At 44.1% G+C, this 20,571-nt stretch overlaps 1 protein-coding gene across 9 annotated transcripts in view; it reads right to left on the reverse strand.

Moving 5' to 3' along the window:
* Positions 1–20,571, reverse strand: part of HDAC4 (histone deacetylase 4) — a 1,367,213-nt gene that overhangs the window by 331,779 nt on the left and 1,014,863 nt on the right. For all 9 annotated transcript variants that reach the window (XM_078681413.1, XM_078681410.1, XM_078681417.1 and 6 more), the window contains 3 exons: positions 9,924–10,029; positions 3,834–3,880; positions 2,511–2,618 (listed from right to left, as the gene is read on the reverse strand). In XM_078681413.1, the coding sequence (XP_078537539.1) occupies positions 2,511–2,618; positions 3,834–3,880; positions 9,924–10,029 (261 nt within the window). The remainder of the gene's footprint in view (positions 1–2,510; positions 2,619–3,833; positions 3,881–9,923; positions 10,030–20,571) is intronic.

The raw sequence follows: 20,571 nt of genomic DNA on the forward strand, positions 1-20,571 counted from the left end.
CGGACGCGGAGCCGCAGACAACGCCTACCGACGCGCAAGGGTACTGCTACGCAAAAATTTCCGGATCCAGTCTGACGCCTGGGGATATTCTAAGGTAAGGAATCTAATACTAACGTGTCTCTTTCAGATTAGGCAACTCACCTTCCTCAACTTCTTCATCCGAGGAGAAAGTGTCTTGATGTCCAGTGTCAGGTAGACCCTGTGGAGGAGCCGGTGTAACAGGTAAAGTAGGCTCTGGTATTGGAACAGGAACCTCTACTTGCGGAAGTGGGTTCTCTGTCGAAATTTGCTGAGGAAATCTTTGAAGATAATCCGCCAACATAGCCTGTAGGTCTTGAATAAGTGCTGGAGAAAGATGAGTTATTTCTCTATGACGAGATTCCTGCCTGTGATGGAACTGATAGGTATGACGTGGAGCCATATATTGTTCACGATAATAATGCTCTTCCTGGTCGTTATCGTCATCATCAATGTCTTGCCATTTAATGCTGAGCTCATATGGACTATGTGCCACTCTGAAAGGACACTCATCCTCATCATCATAATCCTCATCTTCTACGAAGCCCTCTAAAAGGTGGGATGGTAGTAGAGGAGAGACTTTACTATAGTCCTGAAAAGGCTGTTGAAAAGGCCTCTGAAATGTCTTTAAATGAGAGACTATAATCGAATTGGGCGTCGACGGTGCAGAAATAAGTATGGTAGGAAGGTCTCTCGTCGACGGTCCTGTCGTCGACGATGGTAGGATAACAGGCGCGCTCATAGACTATGTCGTCAATGGGCTCGTCGTTGGTGGTGCCGTCATCAATGTCTCTCCCGCTGACAGTGCCATTGTCAATGGTGTCGTCGTCGACGGTGTTATTGGAATCTTCATTTTGGCAGTGGTGTCGTTGGAATCTTCGACGACCGTAGCCTCGTCGACTGTTTCTTCGCCGATTGTCTCGTCGTGATATTAATCCTAGTCGATGAGATAGGAGAGGAAATAGCGGTCATCGTAACAGTTGGCGTTGACGACGTAACACATCGTCGACAATGAGGTAACAGTCGTCGTCGACACAGATGTTTTGTGGTGTTTTCTACTTACAGAGTCTGTAGAAGATGATCTTGGACACTCTGTGAGTGGAGTAGCAGGCGGAGACAACGTTGGCTCAGATGAATGTTTAGGCCTCCTCTCTTTATGAACAGGTTTATCCTGGGTAGTTTTAAGATGTTTTCTTCCCTCACCTGAAGAGCTTTCTTGAGATCTAGCCCTCTTGCTAGATGTAGACGCTCGGTCCTCTTCCTCAGCCGAAGAAGGAGGAAGTTCTTTAGACTTGAGTCATAGGAGTAATCTTGCCTTTGTGTCCCTTAGAGTCTTTCTGGGAAAGGTACGGCAGATCTTACAGTCTTTAGCCTCAGGTTTGGGGTAAAGGCAATAAAGACAATCTGTATGAAGGTCATCAACATGGATCCTCTTCTTCCAACAGGTCCTGAAGGAGCGGAAGAGGCCCTTTTTGTCAGACATACTTGCTTGAAGAGCTGAGGAGAAGAAAACTGAGTAGCACTCAGGGAGACTCCCTTCCACACGATGTGCGGTGAAAATCTGAGGAGAACTGCTTCTGTTGGGAGTGTTCTAGATGGTGCTGATAGCAGATTGGTCGGAGATTACTTTTGGTCCTTTTCCTATAAGGACGTAGATAGGCTTCTAAGATATAGCCTTTGGCCTCTCTTGGCCTATTTATTACTTATGGCACTACTTTTGTATTTTACCGTGGGACTCCCATCTCGGCGACGGGGAATGATTCAGGCATGTGAATCTATGAAAGATACCCCAATACTGGATAAATGGACCACATTCCCCCTACGTAGAATGCATAGTCTCACATGCTTCTGAAACCTCCAGGCCAAACATAGTCTTGTTTTTCAGTAGAGGTTCCACTTCTGGCAGTCTGGTTACAAGAGCCATCTTTTGTCAAAATTCAAGAGATATTTGTCAAACTTCCCAAAACTATTTTGGATTAAATTACATGGCAAGAGTATGCAAACCAAGGAAATACGGAAGTGAGTGATGCTGCAAAATTCTGTATGACCTGCCAAAGGATTCATATTTTTCTCTCAAATTTCAATTAACTAGTAAGCTATTATTTACAACAGCAAATTCCAAATTTCTTCTGTATAAATTAATCCCACTCGCTTTAGCTGGTCAATATTGTATGAAAAATCAATTTCCTAGTGAAAAATGGCAAATTTCCTGAGATATAATTCCACCCCCATCTCTCCCAGGACTTCTCAAGCCGTGAGCCATAGGCCTGGAAGCTGAAAACACAAACCTCTCTATAATTTACGCACATTCAAATACAAATGGCATTCAACGTTTTTGCCAACTTGCGGAATTCTTTTTATGGAATAGCTGAAGTAAACCTTTCAATGTGATATTTCAAAAGCGTAGCACAAAGGATCAAACCCACTTTATTAAGACTACCTTGCACAAAAACCATAGCATTGTCAGGCTACTGAGCAAAAGTATAACCAACCTTGAGCTCTCCTGATGCCACCTTAAAAACCAGCTCTACCACGCAGCCCACAGCAAGACGAGCAGCACCCGATGAATGCACTTCATTCCAGATTGTATCACTGTCAACCTAGAAGAGAGGAGACAGGCCAGGCTTATAAACCGAATCCCAAGAAAGGGCAAACAAGCAAGGTTCAAGCACACAAATCTGCCTTACATACTGCTTGTGGTCATTAATAAATAAATCAAATTGATGAGCATCAACTACAAAACATGGGTTCTCTTGAGTTGGAATCCCGCTAGTGGAGTATGGGATCAGGGAATGAGAGATAGCAAGGGAGGTAGCTAATGAAGGGTGGAAGGAGAGGTGAGAGGTTCTCAAACACGCGAGTGTTTAGTGTCTTCTACTCAGCCATTTTGAATTTCCCTTTAGTAGAGACATACAAGGGGTTAAGATAATGCATTCTCTCCCAACACCTATATGAGTGTTCTGAGAGGCATTTGATGTATTTGTGGAATTCTCCTATAATGGAGTCCCATAGGGTGGGTCACATGACCTTTTAAAAATCCTTGAATGGATGGACAGTTGTTGCATTCCACGGTGATAAGTTATTTTGCTGTCTGCATGATATAGTATATGATGCATGAATGTTTATTTGGGCATTGAGTCTCCCCTTGCAACAGAGTTTGACTCCTTAATTTGTTTCTCACAATCAAAGTACATACACGTCCCTGGCTACATCTGCACTGTCTCATGTCTGTGTCACAGAGTTCCAGACTGCCTCTGCAAATATCCTGCTCTTCATGCCTATCATTCCTTGTTGAATGGGAACATTTATGTTTGCTGCTTTCAATGGATGTTTGTAGTTCTAAGATTTTAAGAGGAATGCCAGTTAATGAACTTCTGCACAAACATGTATTTGGCAAAGCAATAATTTTAGGGCCAAATTCAACGTAAGCATATAGCACGTGCGCTGTAGGTTTTCCTCAATAAGCGGAATTACTATCACACAAAAACTAGATGCAAAGTACAAAGTATCTTCACGTGAAGTAGAGATACCAGCAGAGGAAATACCACACAAGCAGAGAATAAGATCAGCACAGAAGCATTGCAACCTTCCCTCACAGACCAAACACGTAAAATAAAGCAGCAGCAGAGCAAGTTTTACACAAACACACACACACACACACACATTAATTTACAACATAATTCTGTGCATGCTACATGGAAAACTGCCACACACAAAGTTTGCAATAAAATTTGCTGCAATCAAATACATTTCATACCAAAAATGTGAATGTCGGAAATAGGCTTCTATTGCATTATGAGGAAGCAAACACTTACCCCAACACCCCCACAAGGCAGGCGAACAAACATGGATGTTAAGGAACCTGTGAAGGAGACGTAGACGTAGAAGAAAGAAACAGAATGAACAATGAAGCTCTTGTAGTGATTATAGGCAACATGTCAGTATCTTCAATAAAAATCTAATAAGAGCTAGCAAAAGAATTACACACATCGTAGCAGAAACATTACATACCTTTTGTAAAGCTCTAACAAGTGGAAACTCTAACCGTAAATTCCTCACTTTTATGATATTATAGATGACAGACTGGTTCTGAATATTGGTTCTAGCAAGGAATGTTACATGCTAGTATGTGGAGCCGTGAGGCACCACAGTGACTCTGTATCGCCCTAAAATTACAGAGCAGCATATAAGCACCATGCCAATGCGCTGACATCAGTCAGATTCATCTCATTCTGCACATCCAGAAGAGGAGCATCGAACAATTTGTTGGCCACAGTGTGTTGAACTTTATTTTGGACCACTTTAGATGTTAAAGAGGCCACTCCACAGAATGGAGAGGTGGAAATGCAATGATGAATATGTGATTAAGAGTATTCACAAAAAAGGGCATCACCGAAGGGGAGTAAAGCTTGGTTCCTTTCTTGCTGTCTGGGTACGTATTGAAACATGGTGTTTTCCCTGGGCACATCCTAGCACATTGCAAAATTCTAGAAAGCAGCAGCAGGCCAACAAATGTGTGATCAGACCTGCAGATCTGCATCTGAAGGTACAAGTAAAGGTGTCCATTTTTGTGAGTCAAGGGCTTGTATGAACAAGGTGAGATGTGGGTGCTTTTCTAAAGAGCAGGTGCCTTGGTTGTAGGATCAGTCTCTTAAGTCTCAGAGCCAGTCTAGGAGGAGGAGATGAAGGGGGTGCTTTACCACTATAGATATGCCACTTAATTTGAGGTGACTGTGATGGAGCGAGGTGGCAAACACACAATTTTGTGTACCCCTCACGAAGTTAATGTCCCATTACGTTAATATTTACTGATTGCATGTTTTGCGAAAATAACCAACCATAGAGTAAAATGCACACATTTTTTTCTTTTATTACACATGGGGATACTAATTTTGCTTGCATGTTGCAATAAAATTTAGCTAATATGTATTGTTATTGTGTTGTGAACTAACGTGCAACTTGGTCGTAAACAAACACAATTTAATGTGCTTATTGTACACGTTTCTGTGTTAAGAGGTGGTCGAAATTGTAAGTATAAAATGCATTTATGTGGCTTATTTGCTAGGTAACAACTAATTGGGAAACATTAGTAAGATGGGAGGTAAACAGAACGGGTTTAAATTCAATAATTAACATGAATCTGTGTTTGTTTCTGCAATAGTTCCAAAGAGTGGCTTCTGAGGCATAAATTAAATGGACGTTTGGCTAAACAGTGGGCAAGAGTCGAACAGCGCAGGCGTGCCAAAACCTGCAAGTCAGAGTGAACTGCCTGTGCTCGAGGAGGTTCAAGGCTGCCATGGCCCGGAACCTAGGATGGGTGCCAAATATGGACGATTGAATGTACTGATCCTGAGAAAATACTGTGATGTTGCCACTCTAGGAAATGGCTAGGCCAAAGACTGTCCTAAATCAAAGACCCTTTTTTTTTCTGCTGAACCATCGAGAAAATGATGTCGTAATGGTGAGGTGATGCTCACCCACCTCGAAATTGTCCAATGAAATTTTCAATAAGTGATGGTAGTTACAATTTAGATAGATTAAGTTGGAGAAATAGGGTATAAAACCCCCTGGTTCTAGCTAGAAGGGGTTGCTTTTCCGATTTCTACTGGAGATGCTGCCCGATTGCTGACCGATTCCTGGATGTAAGATTCTAATGACTTTTTACTTGTTTGCTTTGCAGGATTGAAGGATAAGATGGACGGGTTAGCTCCTCCCCCCCCCGACGAGGCTGATGGCGGCGGCAGGTAGCTGGCGTTTCTGCTGCCTCCCGCTTTCCTGCTGATATCGGTGATGCTCACAGCGTTTCTTTGGATATTGTCGGCGTTTCTGCATCCTTTGGGCTCTTTCCGAGCGGTGTTTGTTTTCCTTTCATGGTACGATCTGCCACGCGCTCTGAACGGAACGGAGAGGAGAGAGAACGCTGACCGGATCGTAAGGAGAGGCTAACTCGCGCAGTGCTCCTACGGAGGAGACTCTACTGAAGCTCGTGCCTGGATTCTGTTGGCTTTCTACTCCTGTAGTTTATCGGCGAACTTCAAAGCTTCTCAACTAAGCCGGCTTCCAGTACTTATAATTACTATTGGGACTTTCCCCCTGGATCCTTGTCTCACAACAGCGCTAACAGTGGGTGAGTTTATTGGCGAGTCAAAGGGGGGATGCATTGACAGATCACTGGCCATTTTGCATACGGGGACTGCAGCTCCTCCCCCCCTCGCCTTGAGGTCAATGGCGACTGCTGCAGTTTGGCGTTTGGCGTGCTGAGCCGGGCGTCTGTGCTCACGCCGATAGATTTCCTGGGAGCCTGCCGAGTTTGCTGTTCGGCTTTTCTGAAGGGATTTCGGAGAAGGATTACTGCAGTCCACTGTGGGGGCTCACGGACACGGGGCTCACGGAGACGATAACGGAGCCTCTCTCTTATTGCGAGGTGAGCGGAAACCACATCAGCTGCCAGGACACTTGGACGGGTGATTTTCGGACCTCCTATCTGCTTCATGGGGAGTTTCTACAGCCTGTTGGTGCCTGCCCTCCGTTCCCCTCCCGCCGCCGCAGAACTCCAGCTTACGGCCGCACTAGGGAGGGGGACTACATCCCCCAGACTCCTTTGCCGGCAGCACCGTGCCCGGAGGCGCTTCATAAGGGAGGGCAGCCCTCATGTCGCGGGCTGAGAGAGAGGCCAGAAAGGCCGGGATGGGGCACGATTCTTGGATCTTCACAGTGTATTGCCCAGAGCCTACCAAGCCTATCCCCGGACATAAAAAGGAAGTAGTTTAATAAACTGTCTGTTCACTGGCGTGGGTGAGTGAATTTAGCTGCCCCATGACGACTAAAGTACTCTACAATCAAACTCCTGCTCAGGGTGGATCCTTGAAAGGGACACTGGACCTGTATCTAACCAGGGTGACATCGGCCATTGCTACTATCGAACACAGCCTTCCCAAAGATGTCACATGCTGTGAAGGACCCCCCTCAACTCCACTTGGTTCGCCGAACACTGTATTGTTGAAAGAGCTAAATGGGATTTGTAACACTAAGTATAACATTATATCGCAGGAGGATGAACAGACTGGTCCCTATTCACGCCCTCTGGGTTCTGGAAGTCCTAAGCCCAGAAAACCGCGGCAAGTCATTAACAGTTCCCCGGTAAACCCGGATGTTGTTTTAGTAGAAATTCCCACCATCCAATCGATAGATTGTCCACAGGTTCCTGTCCAAGGTATTAAACGTAAAAGTGTACAAAGGGAGACCCTCGAAACACCCAAAAATCACCTTAAAACAACTTATGGTTACAGTTGCCACCACCGCTGAGAGCCCCAATCAATTACTGGAAAAACCTGTATCCCTCCTTCCAGCCACCCTGCTAGCTAGCCTAGAAGAAATGCTTAAAAACCTGCTTGTCCCGATAATCGACAGGATAGAGAGAATTGGGGTAAAGCTCGCAGAACTAGAGGTAAACAACCTGACAAACAACCAATCTCAGAGCATAGCTGCTTTAAATACCTATGACATCGTTGTCAATCATAAAACCCCCCTGGGTCAACCATCGGACCCTGAATCCCGAGCACCTAAAAGTAAGGAGCCTTTTAATAAATGCATTACAGCCAACTGCTCTATCTCTAGAGCACGGCCGACCCAACTAGGTAAGCTTCCCGAGGGTCCAGTAAAACCCAACAACTGCATACATTTACCACCAGAGGCAGGACCCTATGTGTGCGTCCTATCGGGAGTGCCGGAGCTCACTGTTGGGAAAACTGAAGGCCATCAGGGCCTTAAAAACAAAGTTCAGTATTGGCTGACGAAAAACAGACCCCTCCCAACTAGTATCAATGGTAGAATTTTGAGTGTGAGAAGGGTGGGGTGGATAGGGCCTCGGCCTAAGAACATGGTAGGTGATTTGGTAATTGTCAATATTAAGGATAGGCAGGTCGTTCCATATTTGCGTAGCTGGGAGCCACAAAGAGGAGATGGGCAAATAAAAACACGAGAATTGTATCACTTCTACCCCCGTACCGCATATACGTTGAACTCTGTTTAACATCATTAACTAAGGACAGAACGCTATAGCCATGATGCAGTCCATCTGCCCCACTTCTCCCGTTTATAACTGGTTAATGTACTTTTGTTCTTGTTTTTTAATTGTAAAAACCTTTTTTAATGCAATATCTTTTGCGCAATCTTGTGTATATTTTAATGAAATGAATTTTGTATTCTGTATGCTTTTATGGTTATTTGATTGTAACCGAATAAAGTACTTGTGAGTGAGTGAAGATGAGTGTGTTAGTTAGGGATGTTAGGAGAGAATGAATTTGGAACTATCTGTTCTTTGCTAAACTTTAACTGTTTTTTAAAATAAAGCGATTTTTCTTGAGCTCTAAATAAAATGATCATTTTGAAATAAAGTTTAAGATTTTACTGAATAAAGATTTACTAATGCATAAATGTCAGACATGATAAAGTTTTGCTTTTGAATAAAAATTAGATAAATGAAGAAGTAAAAGCTGGTCTTCGATTCTTCCTACGCCTAATTTTCGTTCTTGCAGATCCATTGCCACTATGGTGGTGTGTCTGAATAATTAAATATTTGAATAAAACCATGGTAGAGTGTAATAATCTGTAGGTGTAAATAATAAATAGTTAAATAGGTTTAGACGCTCCACCAAATGTTACAGAATTTCTCCATTGCGATTCACCAGAGCCTTGAAACCAAGTGTAAGTGAGCAGGGTAAATGTGCAGTGTTATGGGCCCCACTGATGCATGATTTGTGTGTTTTAAGGTTTCAGGGAAATGGTAAGTATTGATTAGAAATGATTTCTGGAGTCACGCTGTAGCAACTGAACCTTTTGATGGATTGTCAGCACAGAACTATACCGGAGGTTCCTTTTCGGTACAAAATAGAAAGTTAACTTCCGAAGGCAGCCTGTGCTCATGCTCCAGAAGGGTTTTTGCGTATTATACCGAACACTGAATATTGTCCTGTATTCCGGAGGAAGTCAGAGAAACACTATTAAGGAATGTACAGTGTATTCATGTCTCCTGATAATAAGTCAGCCAGTCTACCTGGTTGTGTACTCATCAGTTAATTCATGTTTTATTAAAGTCAATGTAGATTGTTTACTAGATATTAATTCAGGTACACATGATGACAACATACCGGCTAGGATTTCTCCACACTAGAATGAATACAGAAGAATCTACGTAATGCTCATAAATCATAACACACACTAATAGAACTCACATGGTAAAACCGTTTGTCCACAGGGATCAACAGTGCTTGATCTCCATGTATTAAGCATGTAGTACTACTACTGAATGTTCACAGATCTCGATAAAACGTATACACAATAGAACTGATGACACGGATCAGCTATATGCAATGCATGCTGACAATTCTCAATACTGCTTGTAGTCTATGTACTAATGAAGGGCATCTATCATTTGCATGCACTAAAAGGCAAGAGGTTTCATTATTGCTTACACTTAATCTATGCCTATAATGCTTAACCTAGAGTAAATTGAATATATGCGCACACATCCTATACTCAATATCCGTTATTTCTGGTACATAACAGGAATTGTCACTTGTGCAAATGTCTGCAGACGTGATCGCTATCACATGCTGCTAAAGTAGGTCTACATAGCCAGATATGGCCTAGATCCAAAGTATGCTACAGCCGGGTATGGCATGTGTTCCAAAAAGGTATTTCATACTTGCAGCCAGTATATCGACAGTGCTCAATGTCACAGGGAAACATTTTATGCCAACAGGTCTTAATATACGCCATGTTTACATAGCCAGATATTGCCTAGATCCAAAGTATGCTACAGCCAGGTATTCACTCACTGCAATTCCTACTCCTTCACCTCTGATCCTCCCACCTCCACATAGTGGTACCAAAAAGTTACTTACTGTCCAGTTTCTGCCGATTCAAGGGATTAGTACCATAGAGAAGAGTGTGTGCCTCAGAGTGAACTGTTTGTAGCTCTTCCAGTGTTGCCTTTCGACCACGAATGCACTGTAGAAACCAAATAGAGGAAAAGATAAGAGTTTAAATTGAAACCTCAATTAAATCTTTGGATGTATGGCGAAAAAGCAGCGGTCATGTCTCCAAAACGGTCACAAAAACCAAGCCAGTTGGAAGGCTTCAGAACTTTCAACTATTATGATTAACATCCCAGAGTCAAACAGTTCATGATCACAAACAAACGGATGCTTCATGAACTGCCTGAATTTCCATTGCAAAAAGCATGTACTCCCTTGCGGAGGTCCTTTTCTAACTTTTTTGAACCACAGCCCAATTTTTAGAACATCAAACTTACGCAACCCTCCTAGCTTTAACGGACATGAGGCAGGAGCGAATTCTTAATGTAATCGTAGGCATTGCTTTCAAAATATTGTGAATTACTAGAATAACATACTCTTTACAATTCTTTGCACTCCTCTCTAACAGCAGTTGTTTGTAAATGTCACGACCTTGACCACGCCCTTAGATATGTCTTTTTTGGACTTTGGCCAAGATAACGATCTGCCCATAAAAGTGGCAGCTGCTGAACTGCAGTGGAGTTGGAATACTTTTCAGAGAGGGTTGCTTGCCTGTGGCATCTGTCCACTAAATTCACAAGGCTTCTGAAAAATCTTGGTGTTGATACCGGTGATTTTAGCTAATTTGGAATAGACAATAAAAAAGTGTGCATATCGGCTTTATCAAAGGGTGAGCATATCAACATATATAACATAATATATCTTATTTTCCCAAAAATCATCAATCACATAAAAAATGTTTGATAAAGTTATATTAAAAAAGAAATTAACAAAATAGTTTTTTTATAGAAAAATTTCATTAAAACAGTCTGAAGGGGGCAATTCACTCCAGCTGAAGGGCATAGAGCTCCAGCTAAGCGTACTTCAGAAAAATATGGTAAGCTCTGTTGGGATCATGGTTTTAACGACCTAGAACACACACAGATTTATTTTTCCCATGGCCCCAGCTGGCACCCATCGTGGGAGCCGGTGGGAGTCGGCATTTTTTGTCAAGTAGGTGCCCACTCAGAGTACCCACAGCTTCATGTTTAGTTGCTGAGGGGATTATCTCCCCTGACGAAAACCAGCCATTTAATTTTTTTTCCAGGTGGGTGCACGGGTTATTTAGACTTTGAGCAATATTTTCTTTAATGAGATTCTCCTACTGCAGGCACGATATGCTTTGGTGCCTTCTCCTCCCCCCTCCCTCCCATTCACTGTGCCTTCTCCCCCTCTCCCCGCCGCCTGCCCTCCCATTGTCTATGCCCCGCCCGCTCTTCCGTTGTCCGTGCCTTCTCGCCCCCATCCTCCCTTGCTTTGTCTGTGCCTTCTCCCCCGCCCTCCCTCCTGTTGTCCGTGCCTTCTCCCCCAAATCCCTCCTCCCACCCGTTGTCCGTGATGTCTACTATTAGCAATGCATTAGGTCTTACGTAAATGCGAGACCTACTGCATTGCAAATGCTTGTTTGTTTTTCTAACATGTGAGAGCCTATGGGGAATCCATACCTTGCACCTTATATCTGTGTGTACACTTTAACATTTTTTCCCAGGACTAGTGACTGAGTCCCAAGTCCTCAGATGGCTGGAGCTGCATTTTTGTTGATGTGGTAGCAGCAAATCAGGTCTAAGCTCTACATTTTCCGTGGCGTGATATATACATACATTCTGAACTTTATTTTCTTAAAAGCTGCTGAACGGATTTACACCAAATCACAACATGCACGCTTTCTGGATCAAGATCTAGTATTCTGCCAAATTTGGTGTAGTTCCGTTCACCAGTTTTTGTTTCATCACTGTACAATTTTCCTAAGAAAAAATGAATGGGAAAAATGTCTTTTGGGAGCACCTCCCTTTCTTCATCCCCGCTTGACAGATCCCCAAAACTTTCCAGCAAGGAGCCGAGGTGGATGAGATTTTTGTTTTTTAAAGGTTTTGTCAATGGGCAACAAAGAATGCCTTTCCTAAGGAAACGCTGACCTAACTATACCTACCCAGTGGGAACCGCCACTGGGTGATATATATTGCAGTTTTATATAACGTAGCCACTGCTTAAGGGCATTAGAGCAATTTACATGAGCTCCCGATTACATTACATAAGAAATGCATTACTTACCTGTAACTGCAGTTATCCAGTATTGGTATCTTTCATAGATTCACATGCCTGAATCATTCCCCGTTCTTGGGATGGGAGTCGCCGGTACATAGATAAAGTAATGTCTCATTAGACATATAGAGTAATAGGCCAAGGGCCTCACATTAGTAACATATCCATGTCCTTTTGTAAAAAGGACCAAACTCTAGAGAAGGACCAATCAGCTATCACCACCCTCTAGAACCCGCCTGGAAGGAGCTCTAATCCCTCAGATTTGTGTAAGCATAGTGCTAAGTAGGTGCATCACTGAGAGAACTAGGTGAGCCCTTCCATGGGAGGCAGGTGGGTTGCATGTGAATCTATGAAAGATACCAATACTGGATAACTGCAGTTACAGCTAAGTAACGCATTTCTTATCCAGTATTAGAGTATCTTTCATAGAGTCACATGCCTGAATCAGAGTAGTAAGCAGTGATAAGCACATTTCGGATGGTACAGCATATACGAATTCACTATATAATAACATATCAATGTGAAGCAGTATTGAAAGTACCAGAGTGCAATTAAGAAATCATTAAAAAACACAAAAGAGAAATGTGCGTATAACAGAAAGGATGGTGGGATGAAAAGAAGGCTCACCTCTACCGAAATAGATGACGTAGCACCGCCTGCCCCACTGCAGCATCCTTCATGAGTTCTGTGTCCAAGCGGTAATGCTTGGTAAATGTATGCGGCGTTTTCCATGTTGCCGCACTGCAAATGTCTGGGATAGGCACACCTGCAAAGAGTTGGAGGTAGTGGTATGGGTTCTAACCGTGGAAGGCAAGGGTTGGCCTGCTTGCTGGTGGCAGAAAGTAATAGCTCCAGAGATCCATCAAGAGATACTTTGTTTAGTAAGTGGAAGACCTTTCCTAGGTCGACTGTGCGCCACCAAGAGTTGGTTGGATTTGCGGAACGACTTTGTCCTGTCAGCCAGGTCGAATTTAAGGCAGCGTTTAAGGTCTAGAGAATGTAGAGCTCTTTCCACCGCCGTTTGAGGATTTGGAAAGAAGGTACGTAAGACTATAGGCTCATTGAGGTGAAAGTCTGATGGGACTTTGGGCACAAACTTAGAATTCGTTTGCAGTATAACCCTGTCATGTTTGAACTGAAGAAAAGTGTTTTGAACTGAAAATGCATGAAGCTCACTTACTCGTCTTGCAGTGGTAAGGGCTAGAAGTAGTGCCGTTTTCCACGAAATACATTTAAGATCCACTCTGTGTATTGGCTCAAAAGGGTGTTTCATAAGTTGAGTCAGAACTGTGTTGAGTTGCCAAGTGGGAGGCAGAGACTTTACGGGAGGAAAAGTCCTGAATAGACCTCTGAGAAATTGCTTAATCAACCTATTAGACCAAAGAGAAGGGCCTGCGGACGATCTCCTGAAACGAGATATTGCTGCCAGGTGAACTTTAATAGAGGCGTGAGCAAGACCTGAAGTCGCCAGATGGAGAAGGTAGGGTAAGGTAAGGTAGTATCTGTTCTGGAGAAGACGAAAGAGGGTGTATTTTTGCTGACTTACACCAGATGCAGAATCTCTTCCATTTTAAGGAATATGTTTTGCTAGTACTGTCGGCTCTAGTACGAGCCAGAACTGCCCTGCAGTCTGGAGGAATGTATAGGTCATGGAACTCTCGGAACTCAGGAGCCCAGCCGATAATTTGAGAGATGCTGGATCCAGATGTTGGACTTGTCCTCAGTTCATTGTGAGGAGAAAGGGAACCGGTTTCAGAGGGTTTGGCGGTTCCAGGGAGAGAAGATGGAGTTCCTTGAACCAATGCTGGCGTGGCCACGCTGGAGCTATCGGGATTAGCGTGCAGGGTTCTGCCTTCATTTTCCTGAGGACCCTGGGAATTAGAAAAATCGGTGGAAAAGCGTATGCAAAGATGTTGAACCATGTAATCGAAAATGCATTCCCTAGGGATCCCCGTTGGGGATGTCCGCTTGCGAAGTTTTGGCATTTGGCGTTCTGTTTGGTAGCGAATAGGTCTAAGAGAGGAGTGCCCCATTGGGAGAATATGCGGTTGAGAGTCCGCTGGTTCAACTCCCATTCGTGACATGTTGTTTGTTGCCTGCTTAGTGAGTCAGCCAGTTTGTTGTCTGTGCCTGGAACATATTCTGCTCGAAATGAAATGTTGTGATGCAGTAACCAGTTCTAGATCTTTTGAGATTCGTGAGAGAGAGGTAGTGAACAAGTACCTCCCTGCTTTTTCAGGTAGTGCATTGTCATAGTATTATCCGTTCGGACAAGCACTAGAGAACCTTTGATCCTGGGAAGGAATGCCAGGAGAGCCAGATAGACAGCTTGTAGCTCGAGTTTTATGTGAAGCTTCCGTTCTGAAGGAGACCACTTTCCGCTGATTCTGAGTTCTTGGAGGAAAGCTCCCCAACCCTCCTGGGACGCATCTGTTGTGATGATCTGAGGAGAAGCTTGGAGCAAAAAGGGCAGGCCTTGAGAGAGATGTTGACGAGTTCACCACTGCAGAGCAGCGACCATCTGGGGGGTCACCTGAATGACGTCGTAGGATCCTTCAGATTGAATCCATTGAGCTGACAGTGCTTCTTGGAGAGAGTGCATGTGGAGGCGACAGTAGGGAACCAGCAGAATACAGGATGACATCATTCCTAGAAGGGATTTGAAGAAGCGTACTGAGAGAGACTTCTTGGATTTTATGTGATTTGCCAAATGAAGAAGTTTGTTCTGTCGCTCTTGTGACGGGAAAGCTTTCTTCTGGGTTGTGTCGAGAGTAGCACCCAGAAAGGTTATTCGCTGAGAAGGTTAAAGGACAGACTTGTCCTGATTGAGTGAGTCCTAGACAACTGAAAAGCTGTAGACCGGCGTCGGAAGACTTGGTTCCGTTGTCAAGAGAAGGTGCCTTGACGAGCCAGTCGTCGAGATAGAGAAAGACCTGATGGTGTTGTTGCCTGCGGTTTGCAGCCACTGGAGAAAGGCACTTCGTAAAAATGCGTGGAGCTGACTTAAGTCCGAAAGGCAGGACTCGGAATTGGAAATGTCTGCCTGCCACGGCGAATCTTAGAAACTTTTTGTGATTCCTGTGGATGGGAATATGGAAATAGGCATCTTGAAGATCCAAAGACACCATGTAGTCATTTGCGTTGAGAAGTTGCAGCACCTCTTGGATGGTAACCATGGTAACAACTGTTTAAGAATTTGTTGAGATTTCTCAAGTTTAGGATTCGTCTCCATTTCTTCTCCTTTATGCGCACCAGGAAAAAAGGGGGAGTAAAACCCCTTTCCCCGTTGACGAAGAGGAACCCTGTCTACAGCTCCCTTCTGGAGTAAAAGGAGTAGATTTTTGTGAAGCATAGGTCGAGGAGGGGTCTGGGAAGGATTTTGAATGAACTCCAGTGAATGTACAAATTGTACCAGTTGAAGAACACAACGGTCCGTTTTTGCTTCCAACTGCGCAAGAAAACAGGAATCCGTCCTCCTACTTTGGGGGGTGGAGGCGAAATGGAGACCGGCGGTAGAGAAAAGTCATTGCTGTCTAGCAGCGTCCTTCTGATGTCCTCCCTTTCCTCAAAAGGATGTCTTAGTGTAAGAGGATTAATGTTGCTTACGTTGTTGGTATTTTGGATGATATTGTTGGTTGGAAGAGTAGGAAGACCGATAGTGTTGGTAATCTCCTTTGGTGGAAGATTGTCCTCTACCCTTTGAGCCACGAAAAGGAGGGTTTTTAAATTGAAGGGTACCCAAAGCCTTAGCCGTGTCGGTATCCTTTTTTATGCCCTGAAGAGCTTCATCAATATGCGTGCCAAAAAGAAGCTGACCATCGTAGGGCATGTCCAGGATTTTTGTCTGGACTTCCCGCCGGAATGAAGTCGCTTTTAGCCAACCTTGGCGTCGTAGTACAGCAGCTCCAGTTAGTTGGCGGAAACCAGTAGAGGCGATATCCATCGCACAATCGATGATCCCGGACGCCGAACGTTCGCCCTTCAGCAAGATCCTCTTTGCTTCTTCCCTCGAGTCGTCCGGCAAGGCCCCCAAATATGGAGCAATGTCCGCCCACATCTGCCTGTTACTGCGTCCTAACAATGCCAAGGAATTAGACGCACGCATTGACAATGCAGCCATGGATGAAAAACGTTTCCCAATATTATCAAGTCATCTGCCTTCCTTGTCTGGAAGAGCGGACAGCAGAGCAGAAACATTTTTAGATTTTCGCTGAGCAGCCTGAGTGATGACGGAATCGGGCTTGGGATGTCCGGTAAGGCAGGCTGAAGCGGTGTTCGGAGTCATGTATTTTTTGTCAAGCCAAGGTAACACCCGAGGAACCGAAGACTGATAGTGCATTATCTTAACATCCTGATCCCAGATGTAGTCTATGGTGGGCACAGATCTTACAGATTTTAAACGGCTCTTTAAAGTCATAAAGGAAACAATCCTGCTGGCGAGAGGGCATAGGGATCTGGAAACGCTGTGCGACCCTTTCCAGGACACTATGAAAACCCCCAATATCCTCAGGAGGCGAATCAGCTTAAGTAGGCACTGGGGATGATGGACAAGGGATAACAATCATCCCACTCATCATGAGTCGATTGGGAAACATAGAGTTCACCTTCTTCTTGTTAATCATCCTCCTCATCATCCGTGGAAGGAGGTGGCGTGGCATGACAGGCACATGCTTTGGAGGTAGAGGTGGAGGTTGTGGCCTTTGCGGCGGAGAAGCAACTGGAGTAGGAGACGTAGCAGAAGTAGAAAATCTCTGCTTATAGTCATTAATCAGAAATTGAAGGTCAGACACCAAAGACGCAGGTAGACAAACCATTGGAGGTTGGAGAGGATGGCTGTCTTCAGGATAATATGTCTGGTTTCCTGGTTCGTCATAGTCCGAACTCTCTTGGTATTTGACATGCAGTTCGGAAGGACTTGTAGCAGTTCGGAACTTACTGCCATCATCTGAGTCTTCCTCCTGCTCCAAGAGGTGAGCTGGAGGTAATGGTTGGACCCTGCTAGGGGAAGTCAAGGCAGGTGTCAACGTGTGTTTTGTTATTTTGAGATGGACATACGCACTTTCCATTTTGGACTCTGGTGTCGTCGACGAGCCCGTTGTCGGTGTAGTCGTCGACGGTGAAACACTGCCAAATACAATTGGAGGTAACGTCGATAAAGCTCCCGTCGACGGTATTGACGTCGTCGACGGGGTTGTCATAGTCGGTGGAGCCCTCGTCGTCGATGGAACACTCCAGTCGTTGATCGTAGCGTTGACGATGACTTGGACGTCGACGCGGATTTCTTGATTTTTATCGTCGACGATATAGGTTTCACAGCGGATGACGAAGTCGTCGTCTATGTGGACGAAGCTGAAGACGCCAAAGAGGTAGAAACAGTCGTCGTCTACGAGGTACTCCCACAGCTGTAGACGGAGATTTTCTCGTCGAGGCCACCGTCGACGAGGTAGTCGTCGACGAGGTGAAACTAGGCTTCTTAAAGGTGTGTTGAATCTCCTGAGGAGAAACCTTTGTTGGTAGAGCCTTAAGGTGTGCATCTGAAGACTTTTTGTGCGTCTTCTTTTGAGGGGGCTGCGACGAAGGTCCTGGTGAAGCAACTCTGGGCCTTTTTTGAGAGGATTTTGAAGATTTTGAGGAACCCTCACTCTCCTCAGAAGACAAGGCTTGGTCTTTGATCCTCTGCAGACAAATTAAAAGACGTCCCTACCGGTCTTTAAGGGTCTTTGAAGAAAAGGTACGACATACCTTACAGTCCTTTGAGGAGTGATCAGGGTAGAGACAGTAGAGGCAGTCCTTGTGTTGGTCGTCAACATGAAGCCTCTTTTTGCCACAGGAAGTACAGGACCTAAAAAGGCCTTTCTTAGTTGTATCTGCCATGGAGAAAGTGAGAACTTCACACAGAAGAAGGAATTCTGAAGAAAAAAAAACTGGAAACCCAACAAGGAAAACTGAGCAGAGCTCAGTGGAGACTCCCTTAGCACGACGTGCAATAGAAAATCTGAGGGACTAGAGCTCCTTACAGGAGGGTTCTAGAGGGTGGTGATAGCTGATTGGTCCTTCTCTAGAGTTTGGTCCTTTTTACAAAAGGACATGGATATGTTACTAATGTGAGGCCCTTGGCCTATTACTCTATATGTCTAATGAGACATTACTTTATCTATGTACCGGGGATGGGGAATGATTCAGGTATGTGAATCTATGAAAGATACCCTAATACTAGATAAGGTCAGATTAATTTATATTAAGCAAAGACATTTTTAAGAAAGCCATGGAAGCCTTTTCTTAAATGCAGAATGTGCCCTTAGTGCTACATGTGCTACATGCAGTGAATGTTCAGCTAGAGTATGTTGGAAATGGGCTTGCCCAGCTGAAATTGCAAAGACAACAAACATTTACTACGTCAGATTCATGGATTTTGTTCTACCAATATAATACCTTTTGGCATTATGGTTGTGTAATGCTCTTTCAGCGACTGACTGGTGGGTAAAAGGTTTTTTGAACTTCTTGGTTTGTGAGCATGAAATGGGGAAACCATCTTTGGGAGAAACATAGGGTAGGTTTGCAGTACCACTTTATCTCAGAGTCCCTGGATGAAGGATTATTCCAATATGAAGGCCAGTAACTAACTCATTTTAGGAATGTTGTGGCTGCAAGGAAGACAGCCTTCTAAGACAAGAATTACAATTCGCAAGAATGAAGAGGATCAAAAGGAAGCCACATGAGTCTTGTTAGTACTCTCTATTAAGATATTTAGGCTGGGAAATTCTTCAAGAAATAATTATTTTAAGGCCCTCTGAATACTTTACCAACAGGTATTCTAAAGTGGAACAAAGGTTGCCTGTTTTGCTTGTAAGTTGCTATAGCTTCTAAATGCACCCGAATGAAAGTGTAGGCTACCATTGCCTTTAGAAGATTGAGAAAAAGCAGATTTTATCTAGAAATGTCCAGGCCATTTCTCAGACTTGGCTGCATTGCAGAAATGTGTGGTGAGTTGCGAAACTCTTCCAAGATTAGCATACCCACCAGAGAAATTATGGATGACCAAACTTTAAAGATCTCAAGTGCCCGTTTGTAATTTTCAAGTTTCAGATTTGGATATCGGATTTGCCCCTGATGTTATATCAGGAGGTCTGGCATTAGAGGTAGTTTCTGGTGTGGATGGAGTAACATCTTCATGAGAATAGAATATCACAGATGTCACATGAAGGGATTTTAGACACAAAGCGAAAAGATTAACTGTTGGCATACCACTTTTTTAAAAATATCTGTGAAGTACCTATGGATTCACCTCCTGTTCGTCAACTTGTTGATGCGTCCTTCTTAGAAGGTCGGCAATATTTGTGGCTGCTTCTGCCAGATGCACCACTAGCAACTTCACATGGTTTTGAATGGCCCAATGAGAAATTTTTTGTGCTAACATGGAACACTAGGTCAAATGTGTCCAGTCTTGTTTTTGGATGTGATACATGGCAGACACGCAGTCTATCTTTAAAAGGAAATTTTTCTCCTGTATAAGGCTGAACATTTTTCAAAGTTTCAGCTGGATCAATCACTTACAGCTACAAGTAAATGATATGGTAACCCTGCTGTTGTGTTGTCACTGTACCTTGCACCAAGTAGTAGAGGGGTGCCCCCAACCTATAAGAAACATCTGCGGAAATGGTTACTTTGTTGAGAGTCAAGAAATGGCCTGCCTATTAATAAATTTTTTATCTAGACACTGGACTTCACCGACACTAAATCATCCCTGAAATGGACATATGTGTAGCCTTGTGTGTGGCCATTCACTATGCACAAAGCCATCATCCCTAAAAGATTCAAGACTGTTCTCACAAAAACAGGACGTGGTGTATGCAAAAGGCGCAGCAACTTTTTAAATGCTATCACTCTGTTAGATGTGGTAGGCTTTCTCTGACAAAGTGTTTAGCACATCTGCTAGAAAGGGTTCGATTTGGAGCGGCTGTGGATGCAACATTTCAAAGTCACTGAGACCCCTTACTTGTGCAAAAGAGACACAGTGTGTTGTATGTGTGCTAGGCACTGCTTTTTGCGGCTGCTCTTTATAAGCCATTAGCCCATGGAAAGATATGGACAGCATGGTGGCACAAGAGTGCCGCTGCTGCTACCCGTAAACACTTTGTTAACATCTTTGGGGATCCTTAGGGAATGTACATGCAAGGATCTTCCCCCATAGGAGGATGTATACAGATGTTACACTGCCTAACATGAGCCTCTGGGAGCCCGATGGCACTGAGGGAGTCACTAACCACCGAGCTCAGCATCAAGGCTGTTTTAGGAGTCAACTTGGAGGCACTTTCAGAGAAATCTTTGGAGCCAAATACAACCCCGAGGGAGGTTTGTCCGAGACACCAAGGCTCGGTACCGTTAGCAAAAGACTTACAGGGGTTCTTTTGGGGTTGAAAGGCCTTGAAGCAAA

This window comes from Lissotriton helveticus, chromosome 3_1 (genome assembly GCF_964261635.1).
Source record: "Lissotriton helveticus chromosome 3_1, aLisHel1.1, whole genome shotgun sequence".
Lineage (NCBI taxonomy): Eukaryota > Metazoa > Chordata > Amphibia > Caudata > Salamandridae > Lissotriton > Lissotriton helveticus.